At 38.1% G+C, this 18,979-nt stretch overlaps 1 protein-coding gene across 4 annotated transcripts in view; it reads left to right on the top strand.

Annotated features, from left to right (window-relative positions):
• Wdr7 (WD repeat domain 7) overlaps window positions 1-18,979 on the top strand; it is a 315,838-nt gene that overhangs the window by 34,292 nt on the left and 262,567 nt on the right. For all 4 annotated transcript variants that reach the window (XM_060377177.1, XM_060377176.1, XM_060377178.1 and 1 more), the window contains one exon: window positions 14,511-14,706. In XM_060377177.1, coding sequence (XP_060233160.1) covers window positions 14,511-14,706 — 196 coding nt within the window. The remainder of the gene's footprint in view (window positions 1-14,510; window positions 14,707-18,979) is intronic.

Raw genomic sequence — 18,979 nt, 5'->3', positions numbered from 1 at the left:
TTGGACCTTCAGTTTGACAGTGTTGAACTTCTGTTTCCTGGGTACAGGTCTGACAATGCGAACAGCACATATGACTAAGCACATATTACTTTGATAAATGTTCACAGGCAGTAAGAGTAGTTAACAAATTATATTTTCTTTTTATTCATTTTTTTATTTTTTAGAATTATACATATGGGTACTGAAATGATTACATCATTTCTACCCCTCCCTCTTTCTAGCCAGAAACTCATTCCACATCACCCCCTACTCCTTTTCAAATTCATGACCTCCTCTTGTTAAGTTATTATTATGCACAACACTCCCCTGCCTTACCAAATCCATTTAGTTTTGGTTGAATGTGCATGTGTTTAGGGCTGAGCATTTGGGATTGGATAGTCTGTCAGGAGGCTTGTTCCTAGAAACATTGATTGTGCTTCTCTCAGCAGCCGTTAATCGCCTGTGGGCTCTCCAAGTACGGGTAGGACCTTGTGAGATGACCCCTGTCAATACTGGCACGTCAGCTTGTGTGGTCACTATGCAGGTGTTATGCAGGCTGCTGCTTTGTCAAGATTTCATGGATGTGGTTTCCTCATCATATCTAGAAGACACAATTTACAATAAGCATTTTGGGCTTCTGGCTCATGTGCTATTCCTGCTGCCTCTTCTACAATCTCCCTGAGCCTTATTTTTTTCTTTTAGTAATTTTTCATTCATTCTAAAGAAAGGACTGAAAGCTTTTTTTTTCCTGATTAGTGTTTTTCTTATATTTTTGAGTCTGAATTTTTGTTGTTAATTTTAATTTGAATGTCATGTTTCAAAGCCATGTTTATAAACTTAGCATAGTACCTGAAGCAAGAAAAGTAAACATTTTCATAGAAATTAAGCAAAAGTAGGAAGCAGGACTGTTACTGTTTATTAAAATGAAGTTTTCAGGGCTGGAGAGGTTGGGCTGGCTTGGTGATTAAGAGCATTTGTTGATCTTTCAGAGTATCCACGTTCAGTTCCCAGGACTGTGGTAGTTCACAACCAAATTACAGTTTCTAGGGTTATGATGCCCTCTTCTGGCTTCCTTGATCAAACTCCACATGCACCTGGCATATTATATATTTTATATACATACATACCTATATTATATGTGTATATATGTATACTCATGCAGGCAAAACACTCATGTACATAAGTAACTTTTAAAAAAGTAATTATCTATGTTTTTTCTCTTTACACTTAATTTATTATATTTTGAGACTCTTCATATCATCAGTGAAATAAGAAATTTAAAAATTAATTCTGGAGAGAACATAATGGAGAACAGGAAGGAAAGTGACTCCTTCCTAAATCCCAGTCCAGTGTGGCCAGTGGTGGGTCTCTTGTAGACAGTGTTTCTGTGTAGCTGGCACAGAGAAATGGAGATTTGCTAGAAGGGAAGGCCAGGAAGGTTGGCAGGAAAGAGCTAAGCTGGGTGTTAGAGGAGAAATAATTTAAAGAGATGGCCTCTTCTTTCTTTCTCTGTCTGTTTCCCTTTTTACTTCTTTCTCTCTTTCTCTCTCTCTCTCTCTGTCTTTCTTGAGAAAAGATCTTACTTGTGGCTGTCCACAAATTCAACATGTGGACCAAACTCAATATGTAGGCTGGTCTTGAACTCATAGAGATCCTCCTGCCTCTGCCTCTTGAATGCCAGGATCAAAGGTGTGTGCCACTATGCCTTGGCTTCCTGTTTATCTTTTATATCACTAAATATATTACTACAAGATTGCTTTTAGTGATTTAAAAGACAATTTTACTGTTTTTACCAAACTAGGCATAATAATTAGTATTGTTAAGTAGTTTTATAGGTTGAGAGTTTCTTCAGATAAAGTCTTAGGTTGGAATTTGTGTACAAAAACAAGGGATTGATTTTTTATATACTTTTAATATAATGTCTTTTTTTTTTAAGATTTGTTTATTATTTATACAGTGTTCTACCTGCATGTATGTCTGCACACCAGAAGAGGGCACCAGATCTCCCTATAGATGGTTGTGAGCCACCATGTGGTTGCTGGGAATTAAACCCAGGTCCTCTGGAAGAGCAGCCAGTGCTCTTAACCTCTGAGCCATCTCTCCAGCCTCCAATATAATATGTCTTAATCATGCTTTCCTCCCTCCCCATCTTCTCTCAGATCCTTCCAACTTTATGTTTTCTATCTCTGTCTTAAAAAAAAGAAACTATAAAAATACAAAAACTAAAATCAAAACAAACACTGGGCAGTTGCTATGCCCAGGAGTAGTTGACAAACAAAACAAAACAAACTTCATCTTTTTCTTTTTTTATGGACTTTTTATTTTGACATTATTTTGTCATATTAATTTTTTCAAGGCATATGAACTGATACTGCCATATTACTCTTACTCTTCAAAACTTTTAGGAATAGGTTTGTCTAGCCACCATTGCACTTATAGAATTCTTCACCATCCTTTTCAGTTTTAAAACTTCATTAATTTGGGAGGCACATATGGAGAGTATGTGTAATTAAAGCTCCCATCTTTATGTAGAAAGTACGAAAAAATTAAGCTAGAGTAAGTGGACATTTTGGTTAGTTTTTGTACTTTTATGTTTTCTAATCTTTCTTTGTGGGGTCAGGGATCATATCCAGGATTTTGAGTGTGTTAGGCAAGTACTCTCCCATCTAGTTACATTCCCATCCCTTGGTTTTTTTATTTTTTTTTGGCATGAAAACTCATCTTTATTTATTTATTTATTTTTTCAATGCAGTTTATTCAGAAACCTTGAACAATCCTCGGACCCTGGGGAAAGCCAGCCCACAGCTTAAATAGCCTCTGGGTAGCCAACCCAGGCGTGCCACGTGGGCAATGCAGATAGGTCCACATACATGGAAGCAAGCCAGATCCTCAGCCTTAGCCAAATGTGAAATTGTTCGTGACAGAGAGCACTCACCATCGGGAAGGTGGAAGGCGGAAACCAGCTCCATCTTTAAGGCATAGCATTCCGCAGCTCTCTACAGATCCCCCTTTTTGTTTTAGACGCATCAGGCAAGAGTAGAGGTCTGATCTCTGACATTAGAAATAAATTGGGACTTTGTACCGATGTTCGTTTAGGTGTCATCCACCCAAAGAGCATCAGACCCGTCTGATACCTTTTTCTCAGAGGCGGGACCTGGGGCATCAACCCGCATGCAACCAGACATGCTCTTCTCTGGGTCCAAAGCGGCTGACCCTGAGTGCAGTGCTTAGCCTCGCATCCTGAGCGTATCATTTTAGCTTTTTATGGTATCCAACCATGCTTGGGGAGAATGTCCTGCTTCAATGGCTGTAAAGGCCTGAATGATCAAGGCTGCATCACACTGTTGTGAGACTCTAATCTTGCATATATACCACAGGCAAACCAAGGAGACCAACACCAGAAGGCCTGCTAACTCTCCCATGCCCACCCATTCCTTCAGATGATTCATGGCTGCAGCAATCCATGATGATAATCCTGTGGCTAGTCCTGCGTCCACTCTGGTAGAATTTACTGTGACAATGGCCACTCTCAGCTGCTCCATCGTAGTATCGAATTCTCCAGTCCAATTACCTAAAATATAGCTCGACAATTGTTTAGACAGATTTGCAGCACAGGAAAAATTCTCATGTTATATGCTAGTGACACAAAGTCCAGCATATTTTCATTGACAGCCAAGTTGAGCAATTTGCCATAGGGTATCAATTTGCTCCTGCACGAGGTCAATCCTCTGATTGAACACCATCAAGCTTCCTTTTAGTTGAGCATTAATTCCTTTATGTACAACTAAGGCATGAGCTACATTGGCTAAATGATTGTTCAGGGTCTGAGCAGTCTGCCCAGTATGACTCCCTCTGGGGGGGAGCAGCCTTACCAGGCCATAGTAGAGGACAATGCAGCCACTTTTGATGTGAACTGACAGACTAAGATCAGAAAGGAGAGGAGAACCTCCCCTATTAGTGGACTTGGGGAGTGGCATGCAAGCAGAGGGAGGAGGGAGGGTGGGATTGGGAGGGGAGGAGGGAGGGGCTTATGGGGGGATGCAGAATGAATAAAGTGTAATTGATGAAAAATTTAAAAAAAAGGGAAAAAATAATTTAAGAACCTTAAATGACTTTCAAAAGTGGAGGAAAACATGGAGTTAGTCAATTGGCATGGAGCACGTCCCATCCCTTGGTTTTTAAGACCCAGTTTCCTCATGCATCTCAGGTTGGCTGTGAAGTTCTTGTGCAATCCAGGTGACTCTGGAACCAACGGCCCTTGACCTTTGTCTCCTGAGTGCTGGGATTGTGGCTACCAACTGTGGCTGTTGTTTAGTTTTTAATCTATGGTCATATGCTGCTGTATGCAAGATGAAATGTTATTTTTATGCTATATATTACTTATATATTTCAAATTTTGTAAAGTGTCCCAACTATTTATAGTATGCAAAACAAAACAAAACAAAACAAAAAACATCGGTCTAGTACTAAGGAATTTTCAGTGATGGTTTCTTTCACAGTAATAAGAAAGATTCAGTCTTCTGGCTGTACAGGTATTATACCAACCATTTAAGAGATTTCTCTATTTTTATAAACATATATATATATATATATGCCAAAAGAAGATTTCAATGGGCATGGATTTATTTATTTATCTATTTATTTACTTTGTGTGTGTGCACGTGTACATCCTTTGGAAGCCAGATTACTTATTCATTTGGATGGAACTGATTTGATTAGGGACTGTAGATAAGATATAGTTCATGTTGATTAAATTTAAGTTAGTAAGAGAGTCAGATTAGCAAGCAACCAATCAAGCTAATCAAGCAAGTTATGATACAACATGAAAGCTTTTTTTCCCTCCTCAAAGTCCTTTGGGAATAGAACAAATGAAGGGACTCCCAGGAAAGCAGCTTTGGATAGTTGGGGAAGACTTTTAAGAAAAATCATATCTATTACATTGGGGCATATTAGCTTTGTATGTATTTATGAAGTCATAAATGGTATACAGAAAAGCCTAATTCTGAGGAGGTTGTTATCCATTGTAGTATGGGAGTGAGCTTTTTATAACTGTGCATTGTCTCCTTTGCTCCTGGTTCCCAGGCTTAGACTTTGTTCAAGTTAAGAATGAGTCTTTTCTTTCTTCCCAATCTGACTTTGAAACTTTTAGGGAGGGCAGGAGGACTGATTTATTATTCATATTTTTAAGATTGACAAAATAATTGTCCATATTTGAGGGAGATTGTGGAACAATATAATAACTGCATCTTTTTATTACATGAAATAGAATTTTCAAGATATGAAGAGAATGAGAGGCTTTATTGTCTCCTAATTTCTTAGAAAATAGTCCTAATTTCTACTTATGCCTCTCTGCTCATTGCCTGAAATTGAGGTTTTTCTGCTGCCTGAAAAGCCCAACTGGGTCATTTCTTTGTGGTCCCCCAGAGTGGATCACAGAGGGGAGGAACCTTTGCAGGGCCTCTGTCAGGAAAGCCTACAACACAAAGGGGGAAATTTTCCCATTTCATTGATTTTCTTTGAACATAAATTGAATTACTCACTACTCTGTTGTTTAATAATGGACTTTCAAGGTTAGGTTTCTTTATATTTTTTGATATAACTTAGACAGCAAGCCAGTATCTCTTTTAAACAAAGATATATAGGTGTGTTAATGTTGTTAGGAAAGAGACGGAAATTCTTTCAGAATATCCAAGTTACAAAGTGAGGATAATATCTATAAGTCATGAGAAAGGAAGGCTCTGTGATTAATGTGAAATCCATTGTTTATTTCCTACACACATACAAGTATAAATATGGTAAGGTGAGGCAAACATTAAAAACTACAGCTCAGTTGTTCGATGGCATTCATCTTTCTGTTCAGCCAGATAGCAGAGGCTGTTCCTGTAGATCCCATCTGGGGTTTTGGTGTGAGGTGGTAACTCAGTTGTGGGGAGAGCTGGCTGGGGTGCAGAGTGGAGAAGGCAAGCATATGTGTGTATTTGCATGCAAACATTATTTATTTAATAAAGGTTTTTGCTTTGTAGCCAAGGCTGGGCTCAAACATGTGATTCTGTTGTTTAAGTCTCCCAAGTGGTTGAATTGCAGACACATGCCATTATGTCCAGCACCAGCTGATAATTCTGAGTAACTTAAACCAGACCAAAAATCCACAGCAGCAGCACCACCACCAGGATTTTGGTATTTAGCTTTCTTGGTCCAGAAAGCCCATAAATATGTAACTGAAAATAAAGTTAGCATTTTACTGTTTAAGGTAGATAAAAAGATGAGAAACTATTTAGGCTATGATGGGAAATATGAGTTGTTCAGTTGAACATTTTTATTGGATATAAATTGTTAAAACATGCTATACAGGGATGGAGAGATGGCTCAATGGTTAAGAGCACTGTATGCTCTTCCAAAGGACCTGGGTTCAATTCCCAGCACCCACATGGCAGCTCACAACTGTCTGTAATGCTGATTTCAAGGGATCTGACACCTTATTCAATCAAATAAATTATTGAAAAAAGTACTATACAATTTATGAATATAATTTTAAATGTGAAGGATATTGGTGTTTATGAAATGGGAACTATTCAGGTTAAACTAAAGCAGGTATACTTATAATAAGGTGAAACTGAGAAGGGGAAACTAAGGTGCTTGAGTTATAAATGTTTTAAGTGGGTACTTCAGTGTTGGCAATATCTAGGAATGCACTGGGAAAGTAGGTATAACTACACTTTAACACAGACAGGGATAAGTGGGCATGGTGGCACATGCCTTTCATCTCAGCCAGCGTGGTCCACAGAGTGAGCGCCAGGACAGCGAGAGGGCTACACAAAGAAGCCCTGTCTCAAAAAAACAAAAACAAAACAAAACAAAAGTATATCTGTGGAGGAGGAAGGCACATGTGTATGTGGGCATATGCACATGCACACATACATGCACATGCATACACATACACATACAACACAGGTATGCTGGAATGTGGAGGCCAGACATTAATATTGGGGTTTCATTTCTCGATTGCTTCACCATATTCTTTCTCACTGAACCTGAAACTTACCATTCTGGCTTGACTGAGTGGCCAGTGAGCCCCCTGGAATCTGACTGTCCCTCAGGTTACAGGCAGGAGTCGCTGTGCCAGCTTTCATGCTGGTTCAGGAGATCCGAACTTAGGTCATCGTGTTTCCACAGCAAGCACTCCACTGAGACATGTACCCAATCCAAGTTCACTTATTCTTCTAAGGGTTTTAATCTATGGGTGTGGAAGGTTTGCCTGCATGTATGTGCACCATGCGCTTGCCTTGTTCCTTCAGAGGTCAGAAGGCAATACTGGGTCCCCTGGAACTGCTGTTACAGATGATTGTGAGCTGCCGTATGGGTGCTGGGAACTGAACCCAGGTTCTCTGGTGCCCTTGGCCACTGAGCCATCTCCCCAGCTCCCAGTAAAATATTTAAGAGGTACATATTTTCTTGTCTTTTGATGTTGTGAATGTTGTATTTCGGCTTGGGAATTTTAGCTTGAGTTCTTAACTAAAATATTAAATTCATGTTTTTATTGTTGGATTTTCTTTTTGTTTATATTTTTGAATTCTTTAATCTACAGATATTTTGAGTTATATGTAATTTAGTTTATATGTCGTTTTTCTTTTTGATGTAGTTTCACATTTTAGAAGCTTGGAATCCCCTCCGTGCTATAAAGTTCAATAATGCTTGAGTAAAGGCAATGATTAGATTAAAAACAAATATAAAACCTTTTCATATAACTAGGATGAGGTAAGAATAAAAATTCTCATTCCTAATATAACATTATCACTACATTATTTTTAAATGAATCTTTTTCTGGCATCTTTTTAATCTTGCTTGAAAAATTCATATTTATTTGTTGTTTTTAAAAAAGTGGAAAGTCCAATTATCTAATATCTTTATTGATACATGCATACATATACATACATACATACAGTAAAGGAGGATGTTAAAATTATCCTTGTGAATAATATTATTCATTTGCTTGGTTGGCTCATATGATCTCATAAAATAGACATTAAAGAAACAGCTCCATTTTTAAATAAAAGTTTCATTTCTGATATTGAAAAATATTTTGTTTTGATGTAGTTTTGTGGAAGTAGAGAAATGAAATTAATATTTAATCTCAGACTCTTTCCCTTTAGACAGAATATTTAAAATGATAAATGACATCTTAAAGGCACATTTATGTTCCAAAGAAACAGTTCTGGGAAGGACAAGAAATAATGATTAAGAGACAACTGGGATTGATTCATGCGCAAAAGAATCAGGTCACTTACAGCTTTTCTGATGATGGGCATATTTAAAAGAAGAGACATTACGGCGTTCATATATTTAGAGGATATATATACAAAGAGAAAATTAATTGGGATAAATATAAGACCGCTCCTCAATGCCAACAAAGGAATTATGTAGTTTAGGAAACAAACTAGCAAAACTAGAAAATAAATTAATATTATTTGTGTTGGAATCCACTAGAAAGTAGAACCGTTTCCCCAGGGAGCTAGTGGACAGGATAAACTGGCTGCCTGTAATTTCTGTAATTCATGCTTAGGAACACATTGCATGAGAGGTTTCTGGGAATGCCTTAAATGTGTAAGGTCAGACTGCATGACCTAAGTGGTATGTTCTGACTTTCAGACACCAAGATAGCTTGTAGCATTCTGCTCTTCTGCCCTTAATGTAATCGGAGAATTATTTCCTGGCAAATTTAATGAACCTTTTTTAAATTTTAGGATTAGATTTCTTTGAAAACAAAAATATCTATCTTGATGTTTTGTCTAATATTTTTTTACTTGTCCTTACCTCAGTTATTTTTTCAGAAAAGTGATATTTGGCTAAATATTCTGTTGCTTATTGTTAGCCTTTACTTTTAATTTAGAATTTGAAGTCTTAGTAAATGGAAGTTTCTGAACATTTACTTGGATGGACAATGATACCATCACTAATTTCAAAAAAAACCATATGGTATATATTGCCACAAAGAGGGATCCAGAGACCCTCCCACAAGTGTGCATCTAGGTAAAGGTTTCTTTGAGAGATTTGTAGATTTTACTGTATAAAAAACAAAACTTCAGTGCTGAGCATTAAATTCAAGGCCTCATGCATGTTTGACAAGCACCCTATGTCCCAGGAACTTGCTTTTGTTTTTGTTTTTGGTTTGTTTTGCTATAGCACCCCAAAGTGGTTTTGATTTTTATTTCCCTGGTGGCTAAGGATGCTGGACATTTCTTTGAGTTCTTCTCAGCCATGTGAGTTTTCTCTTTGGAGAATTCTCTACTTAAACCAGTACTTCATTTTAGAAATTTGGTTATTTGTTTTCTTGATACTTAGTTTTTTGAATTCTTTATATATTTTAGATGCTAGGTTTATCAGATGTGTATTTGGTAATTTTCCCCCCATTCTCTAGGCTGCCACTTTGGCCTGTCAGCGGTGTCCTTTGCTGTGCAGAAGCTTTTTGGTTTCATGAAGTCCCATTTATCAATTGTTGATCTGAGTGCTTGAGCTAACGTTGTTCTGTTCAGAAAGTCTTTTCCTGTGCCAATGAGTTCCAGGCTATCCCCACTGTTTCTTCTATCAGATTCAGTGTTTGTGTTGAGGTCTTTGATCTGTTTTGAGTTGAGTTTTTATGCAGGGTGAAAATATGGATCTGTTTGTATTTTTCTACATGTGGACTTTCAGTTAGACCAGGAAATTTGTTGAATATGCTGTCTTCTTTTTAGTTTGTGTTTTGGCTTCTTGATGAAAAATCAGGTGTCCATAGATGTTTGGATTTATGTCTGGACCTTCAGTTTGAGTCTATTAATCAACATGACTGTTTTTGTGTCCATGCCGTTTTCATTGCTATCACCCTGTAGTACAACTTGAAGTCAGGGATGGTGAAATTTCCAACAGTTCTTTTATTCAGAATTGTTTTGGTTGTCCTGGTTTTTTTGTGTTTCTATACAAAGCTGAACATTGTCCTTTCAAGATCTGTGAAGAATTTTGTTGAATTTTGGTGAGGATTGCATTGAATCTATAGATTGCTTTTAGTATAATAACCATTTTTTTTTTGTTTATTAATCCTACCAATCCATGAGCTTGGATGATTGTTTAAAAAAGATTTAATTATTTTAATTTTATGTTAATGAGTATTTTTCCTGCATGCGTTTAAGTGCATGCAGAGTGTAAAATGTGCTTACAGGCCACAAGAGGGTGTTGGGTACCTTGGACCTGGAATTACACATGTAAGCTGCCATGTATGTTCTGGGAACCAAACCAGGATTGTCTACAAATACAACAACTGCTGGTATACTCTGAGCCATGGAAGGCATTTCCAGTAAAGAATAAGTATCTTATTAGCCACACTGGATTTAAGGAACGATTACTCCAACACACTGGAAGAATAACCGAAAGTCATAGTCATGTAAAGCATGCATAAGTATCCACTATCATTGACAGTGAAGCCTTGTAAGGATAATTGTTGTGCCTGTAGTATTGGCTAATTATAAGCATTTATATTATTATAAATATAATAAGTTATTTAGAAAAATCTAATTGAAATCTGTTAATTTAAACCTGAGTTATCCTTTTAAAAGTTATGTTTATAATGTGCATATTTGTACAGAGGCACAGATAATTTATACACACACACCTCAACAGTTTTTAATCTGTAAATGATTGAAATAATCTGGAGCATGATGCTTTCCAAATAAGTTTTGGTGCAAGTGTGCTACAATTGTTAGTTGAGTAACCTTGGTGTGTGTGTCTCTGTGTATGTGTCTGTAACCCATGTCACCTGGAACTGTGTAATCTAGCACAGAATCTCTTGAACTCTTCCTATTCCTCTTGGCTCAGCCTCTCAAGTGCTGGGATTACATATATGCATCACCCTGCTTGTCTTGTATAATCATTTTAATTACACCATCAAAATGTTTTGTACATTATCTTGTTACAGTGCTCTTGTTAAATCATCTTTAGTTGATGTTTCCATATTGAAGTAGAAAAAGAACGAAGTACTATTGCTAGGTTATAGAATCAGTCATTATCCACAAAGTTAGGTGTTTAGTGCCACGATCTCCAGAACCTAGCTGATAAGGAACGTTGGATCTAAGTCAAGAAGAAATGTAAGTTGTTAAATATTTTTAGAAATGTAAGTTGTTAAACGTGTTAATTGTGTTTTAGCAAATCTTTTAAGTGCTTTCATTTAATAGAGAGCTAAGAATTATTTAACATAATTCTGCTCATTGAATCAAAATTAATACTAAAGAAGTGCCTGAATGGTCTTTTTCCTTCTACATTAAATAAGCGAATCATTTGCCTTGTTCATATTGTTAATTTGTTCATACGGGCATCAAAGGTATCCATTAACACAGAATTAATTAGTGAAATTAGAATTAATGAGGTTTTGGTATATTGAGTCATTTCTACTCTATGCTAGTTTTCTTTATATGAATTGGACTAGAATTTTCTTCAAAGAAGGAAAATTAGGTTTATTCTAATCTGTATTTAAAAAACAGAGCACCATATTTTCTTTTGAGTTAAGTACCTCTAATAACCATGTTTTTTTTTTTTTTTTTTTTTTTTTTTTTTTTTTTTTTTTTTTTACTTACTAATACTGATTTTTTGTGTGTGTGTGTTTCTGTTTTTACTCTTGATTATTGTGGTCATTTCAAGAGTGTTCTTTGTAGTGAAGCTAAGGTTTATTCTTCAAATACTTTTATTGCTTACAGAGAGGGTATGTGATTTTTATAATAACAATATAGCATTTTGTGGACACTTGCCAACTTCACCATTATTGTATTTAAGAAAATAATCATCTTATGGGGACTGGGTATATAGCTGATTGTTAGAGTGCCTGCTTTGCTAATGCGAGTGATGTTCTGAGTTCCTTTCCTGGCAACACAGAAAGCCAGGCTGGTGGGGGCACATAACTGGTTACAACACTTGGGAGATAAAATTCAATATCGTCTTTATCTGTATAATGAGTTTAAGACCAGTCCAGGAAACATGCAGAAATTTAAGGTTATCTTTGGCTACATAGGAAGTTTGTATTTAGATAAATTTATGTGATAAAGAATGTATTGTGTGGCCATGAAGAGATAGAATTGGGACACTATAAAAAAGAAACCCAAATGTGTGTGTGTGTGTGTGAGTGAGTGTGTGTAAGTGTGTGCACACATGGAGGCATCCAATCTTGCACATGAACTTGTATTGGAGGCCAAAAGAGGATGTTGGGCCTCAACTTGGAGCTAGCATCTCTTCTAGAGTAGGATCCTGAAAACTTCAGAGATCCTCCTGTGTCTGCCCCATCTGGGCTGTGGGAGGCATGTTGGGGCAGCTTGGCTTGTGGCTTAGGTACGCGATCCAATGATTCATTCCTACAGTTCCAGATATTGTTTAAAACCTTAATGTCCCATAGTCTAGGTGTAAAGCTTAGGCTGTGCAATTAGCTAAGATTTTATTTGTTTTTTATTCCCCTTATTCTTCCTCTATATAAGAGCAGTGTGGTATAACACTTTTCAGTGTTCTTATTCTTTTCATCTTTGAAATGACCGACCTGGGTGTCTTGGGGAAGGCGAATGTCTGACAGTGAAACTTCTCAGGAGGATTTCCCCCCATTCCTAGGAGTTTTGTTCACTTGAGTGGCTCTACTCCTTTTTTGCTAGATTATCAATGTATTAGTTACTTTGCTATTATTGTGTTAAAATATCATGTCCAAAGTGCTGTATAGTGGGAAGGGTTTATGTGGGATGAGCAGTCCATCATGCCAGGGAAGTGGCAGGCACAACATTAGGCATGGAGGCTGAAGTAGCTGTCTGAAAGCTCACATCTTGAACCACAAACACAAAGCACAGAGAACATATTGGGAATGGTGTGAGGCTTTGGAACTTCAAAGCTACCCCCAGAGACACATCTCCTCCACTAAGGCCACAAATCCTAACCCTTCCCAAATAGTTCCACCAACTGGGGACCAAGTATACAAACATATGAACCTACGGGGCCATTCTCATTTGGACTATCACAAAGCCCATCAACCATGACATGCTTCTGCTAGCAAGGCCACATCTCCTAACCTTACCATTATATTTTGTTAGTATTAGCTCTGTGGAGCTCCTGTCCCCTCCAGGTCTTTCTGTCTCCCTCTTCTTTCATAAGATTCCCTGCACTCTGCAAAAAGTTTGACTATGAATCTCAGGATATGTTTTGATACCCTGCTGGGTAGAGTCTTTCAGAGGCCCTCTGTGATAGGCTCCTGTTCTGTTCCCTGTTTTCTCCCTCTTCTGATGTCCAAATGGATATTAGACATATAATATAGGATAATCATACTGAAATCTGTACACCTAAAGAAGCTTATCAAGAAGGACCCTGGTAAGATGTTCAGTCTTTATTCAAAAAGGCAAACAAGATGGACATCAGAAGATTTTTCTACTTTTGATAAAGCCATTTCTCTTCCACTTACATCCTATTCAACTTTCTTTTTTGTTTTAACTTATCTTCATGTGTTTAGTTGTTCATTTTACATCCCAGCTATAGTCCCCATCTTTCTCTCCTCCTTGTCCCACTCTCCTTCCTTCTTCCCCCATCCTCCTCCCCTCACCCTCAGGAAAGGCCACCCCTCCACTAACCCACTTCAGCACTTTAAGTCACATCAAGACTGAGCACATCCTCTTCTACAGTGGCCTGGGAAGGCAGCCCCACCAGGGGGAGGTGATTGAAAAGCCTGCAACAGAGTTCATGTCAGAAACAGCCATTCTCCACTTATTCGGCAACCCACAAGAAGACCAAGTTGCCCATTGGGTATATAAGTGTAGGGTCCCTAGATCCAGTCAATGCATGGTTCTTGGTTGGTGCTCTGGAGGCCCTCCTGGTGAGCCTTATTACTTAACAGATTGTCACAGTATAGTCAGATGATTGCTTTCATATGGTTAAATTTTAAATTGCTTACAAATTGGCCTATGGAAATTAAAAGACTCTAGTTTTTAATTTGCTAAAGTAGATTCAGCTCTCTTGTTAGGAAAAATCTGTACTTTCATTGCTTATTTATAAACAATTTTGCTGTAAAAGAAAATTGAAGGGCAGAACCTAGCAATGAACCATGAATACACAGCGGAATGTTTAATTGGCTGTCGTGTGGTTAATTGAAGTGCTGCACCCTCTGTCATTATAGACAGACACCATGACAGGAACAGGGATGCCAGTCCTCAGGTAGTATGTGATAACTGGGTCTTTCAAGGAGTGACCGTGCTTGTGGGACTGTGAGAGGTTTGTGTTGGGACAGAAGTGCAGGGAGGAGCATGGGTGTAACTGAGTCATGAGCAGAATGGACCAACAGGCCGCTGTCTCCAGAAACAGAAAAGTAAGTTTATATTGCGGAAAGGGCACACGTGAGAGCAGACTACCCCACCTACCGTACCCCGCCCTGCCCAGTGTTGCCTTCTCAGACATGGCAGTCATAAGTAATTGTCATTTTAGTTATTGGGAGACAAGATCTACCTTATTCTGATTTTAATGTAAATATAATGAAAGTTTATTTTTCTTTTTAGGCAAGAGTTCAACATTGCATCTGTTCTGTAGCCAGTGACCACTCAGTAGGACTTCTAAGTTTGCGAGAGAAAAAATGCATCATGTTGGCGTCTCGTCACCTGTTTCCTATTCAGGTGATCAAGTGGAGGCCTTCTGATGACTACCTGGTGGTGGGATGCACAGATGGCTCTGTGTATGTCTGGCAGATGGACACTGGTAAGAGAATAAACATGGAGAGGAAATAGAGACTTAGAATGTATTTGACTTTCTGAAATAGTTCTTTATATGAAATTAAAGCACAGAAATGTAAAGGGATTCCTATTTATATTTCTTATAACTATTTTTTCTAATTGTATCATTACCCACAAAACATATGTAGCATCATTTTTGTTGTATTATGTTAGAAGTCGTAGAGTGGTTCGATAGTCCTTAAAGGTATGCAATTGAGGGTAGTGTGCAGATGAGGACAAATAAGCAGTGATGTCTATATTATTTATGGAATTGACACGCAAGCTGAAGGAGACAGTTTGGCTCATTTTCTTTTTTTTTATATTTATAGAGGTTTTATTCACAATTACCCATATTTGAAATAAACAAAAGTGTTTAACATCATCTCCTTTTTTAAATCAATATGTCAATAAAACAGAATATTATTCAGCACTGAAAAGAACTATACTATCAAGTCATGTACAAAAACATAAAGGGTCCTGATTATGTCCTATCATATGATATTATATTACCCATAAGTCTTTCTGAAAAAAATGGTTTAAATTACATGGTATTAAAAAAGAAGATTAGTGGTCACTAGCAGCTACTGGGATAAGTCAGGACAGTATAGTGAATTCTTGTGGCAAAAGAGTATTCTCTATAATACCATAATAGTAAATATGTTATTACCAAATCATCCAAGTTTATCAAAATATATGCTATGTAAATCTCGAAGAAAAATGATGTAAAGATATATATGTATATATATATATGCTCTATAGCAGCTTTTATATCAAGTGGTCATGATTTTATTATTATTATTTTTTTCAATTACATTTTATTAACTCTGTATCCCAGCCGTGTCCCGATCCCTCATTCCCTCCCAGTCCCTCCCTCCCTCCCTCTTCTCCACCGTGCTCCTTTCTAAGTCCACTGATAGGGAGGACCTCCTCCCCATTCATCTGATCCTGTTTTATCAGGTATCTTCAGGACTGGCTGCAAAGCCCTCCTCTGTGGCCTAACAGGACTGCTCCTCCCTTCGGGGGTGGGGAGACCAAAGAGCCAGTCATTGAGTTCCTGTTAGAAATAGTCCCTGTTCCCCTCACTTTGGGAAACCAATTGGTTACTGAGCTACCACAGGCTACATCTGAGTGGAGGTTCTAGGTTATGTCCATACATGGTCCTTGGTTGAATGTCAGTCTCAGAAAAGACCCTGTGCCCAGATATATTTGGTCCTTGTGGAGCTCCTATCCTTTCCCCATCAGACTAACTCCCCTTCTTTCATAAGATTCCCTGTACTCTGGCAAAGGTTTGGTCATGAGTCTTTGCTTTGAAAACACTGCTAGTTAGAGTCTTTCAGATGCGCTCAGTAGACTCCTGTCATACGTTCAATGCACATCCCATCTGTCTTTCTAAACGAGGATTGATCATCTTACCCCATGTCCGCTCAATTGATTATCTTTTTTAGGTGTATAGATTTCATTATGTTTATCATATCTTATAGGTCTATATAAGTGAGTATATCCCGTGTTTGTCTTTCTCCTTCTGGGATATTTCACTCAGAATGATCTTTTCTAGATCCCACCATTTGCCTGCAAATTTCACGATTTCCTCCTTTTTGATTGCTGAGTAGTATTCCATTGTGTAAAAATACCACAATTTCTGTACCCATTCCTCCGTTGATGGACATCTGGGTTGTTTCCAGGTTCTGGCTATTACAAATAAAGCTGCTATAAACATGGTTGAGCAAGTATCCCTTTTGTGTACTTGAACGAACTTTGGGTATATACCTTGCAGTGGTATAGCTGGGTCTTGAGGAAGCACTATTCCTAATTGTCTTAGGTTGTGGAGAACGGGGAACCCTCCTCCACTGCTGGTGGGACAAGACAAGGCTGTCCATTGTCCCCATATCTCTTCAACTTAGTACTTGAAGTCCTAGCCAGAGCAATAAGACAACTAAAGGAGATCAAGGGGAAAGGAAGAGGTCAAAGTGTCACTATTTGCAGATGATATGATAGTATACATGAGCGACCCCAAAAATTCAACCAGAGAACTCCTTCAGCTGATAAACACCTTCAGCAAAGTGGCAGGATACAAAATCAACTCAAAAAAATCAGAAGCCCTCCTATATACCAAAGACAAAAAGGCTGAGAAAGAAATTAGGGAAACAACACCCTTCACAATAGCCACTAATAACATAAAGTACCTTGGTGTGACTCTAACCAAGCAAGTGAAAGACCTGTTTGGCTCATTTTCAAGAACAGTAAAAAAAAAATAAAACTAATTTTTACTTGAATAGCAGGAAAGTGATGCAGTCCAGGTAATTGTAGAGGAATTTTTAACCCAGCAACATGGCTACACTGGCAAGGGATCCCATCAAAAGCCCTAGGTCTGTGTGATCCAGCTGGAACACAGATATGCCCTTAGTGCACACCTTTAATCCCTCTGGCTGGAATACAGACAGGCCTTTACTACACTCCTTTAATGCCAAACTATGATGTCTAATTGAGTGCTAGACAAAGTGACAAATCAGAGAAAGATTTGGCAAAATGAGTCAGAGATAGGATAGGCCCAACTCTCGAGAACAGACAGGAAGAGAGGCTACTTAAGAGCAGTACGAGAGAGGGGTAGAGTGGTAGTAGTACTAGTCATAGGAGGAGGAGTGTGGCAGTCTTATCAAGACAGTTTTACAGAGACAGGTAGCGGAGAGAATGAGCCAGAGAATAGGAAGGAGCCAGAAGAATAGAACACATTGCCAGAGTTTGTTTGAGGCCAAGCAGAGCAACTCAGTCAGAAGCCAAGAGAGGAGCCAGATTGAATCAGTCAGCTTGGAGAGGAATTTGGGCCAGAACAGCTGAGTTGAACCAGCCAGTGAGAGTTCAGAAAGAGCTAGAAAAGGTGAGTTTATTCAGCAGTACTTCTTGGAGGCTGAAACATCATAGGCCTAGGTTAGTAGATAGAGGCTAGAAGTTGAAGCCTTCAAGGTTTGGGTTACCGAAGATTAGCTTGTACAGAGGATAAGCTTAGGACTAAGGATAGCTAGAACAGAGAAAGAAGTGCTCCGGGCTCGGTCCAAGCTGTGTATTTGTACAGCTTGGCTGTGGCTTTCATCTCATCCCTACTTCTGAGGAAATAAAGCAGCATTTACACTTACAGGTAATATTAGGAGCCAAATTGAAATGGACCCTGAGACAACATGTGAAATTTCAACTCTGCATTCTGTGTATGGTGTATAGTATAGAATAAATATTGCTTAGCAGAAAAGCACAGGTGCTGATAGATTTTTATATACATGTCAGGAATATTACTAGGGATATTTCAGCATGAAACAATGTTTTAGCTTAGGTTTTTATTGTTTTTTAAAGCGTACTTGCTAATACTTTCGTAGTCTTAAGTAATATATATCATTGATTACAACTTTTCTTTTGAATGCTAGTTTACTTATTATTTAAAATGATTTTACTAAATGTTTTTATTCCTCTTCTATTTGCTTTACATAGTCTTTTAAAATAGATTTGATGCATATTTTCCTTGTATTGCTATAGAGTAGGGATTATCAGGCCCTTTGGAAATAAGTAGACACATCTTCATCATTCTTGACAAGAGGAAGCATTCTTGAAATCTAACAGACTTCTTTTGCATTTAACTGAATATTCTGCTTTGCATTATTAGAGGGATTAATATTTTCTGTTATATTTTAAAAACACTAAAGATTAAAAGAAGAATGGCAGACTGAAGTCACAGACTCATTGTAAACATGACCACTGTGATGTATTTCTTTCCGATCTACTTTTGGGTACTTTTAGAGGAAGAATTGCTGTGGATAGAAAGATGGCTCAGCTGTACAGAGCCTGCCCTGCTTTTGCAGAGGACCCCTGTTAGATTCCTAGCACTCACATGGGCAGCTCATAACCCACCACAGGGGGCTGACTACCTCTTCTGGCTTTTGCATTCACTGTCACTCCCATGCAAATACCTACCCCAAAACATACACAAAATTTAAAAATTTTGTGAAACAAAAGGAAGAGTTGGAGTTTTCCTAGGGGCCTGTCTATACCACCTCCACACACCTAATCCTGGCTCTCAGCCTGCAGCTCCTGCACCAGCTCAGCATGAGACAGGCTTAGGTTAAGGAAGACACACTCATACAGATAAGAAGTACAGAACAGCAGGCAGACGAGAAAGGCCCAATAACATGCTACAGAATAAATAACGTACAGAACAAAGAGAAATTACTTAAAGGAGCAAGAGAAAGATCATAGGCTGCAGATGAGGAAAACCC

This window comes from Meriones unguiculatus, chromosome 2, assembly GCF_030254825.1.
Source record: "Meriones unguiculatus strain TT.TT164.6M chromosome 2, Bangor_MerUng_6.1, whole genome shotgun sequence".
Taxonomy (NCBI): Eukaryota; Metazoa; Chordata; class Mammalia; order Rodentia; family Muridae; genus Meriones; species Meriones unguiculatus.
This window is presented reverse-complemented; position numbering and strand designations above follow the sequence as displayed.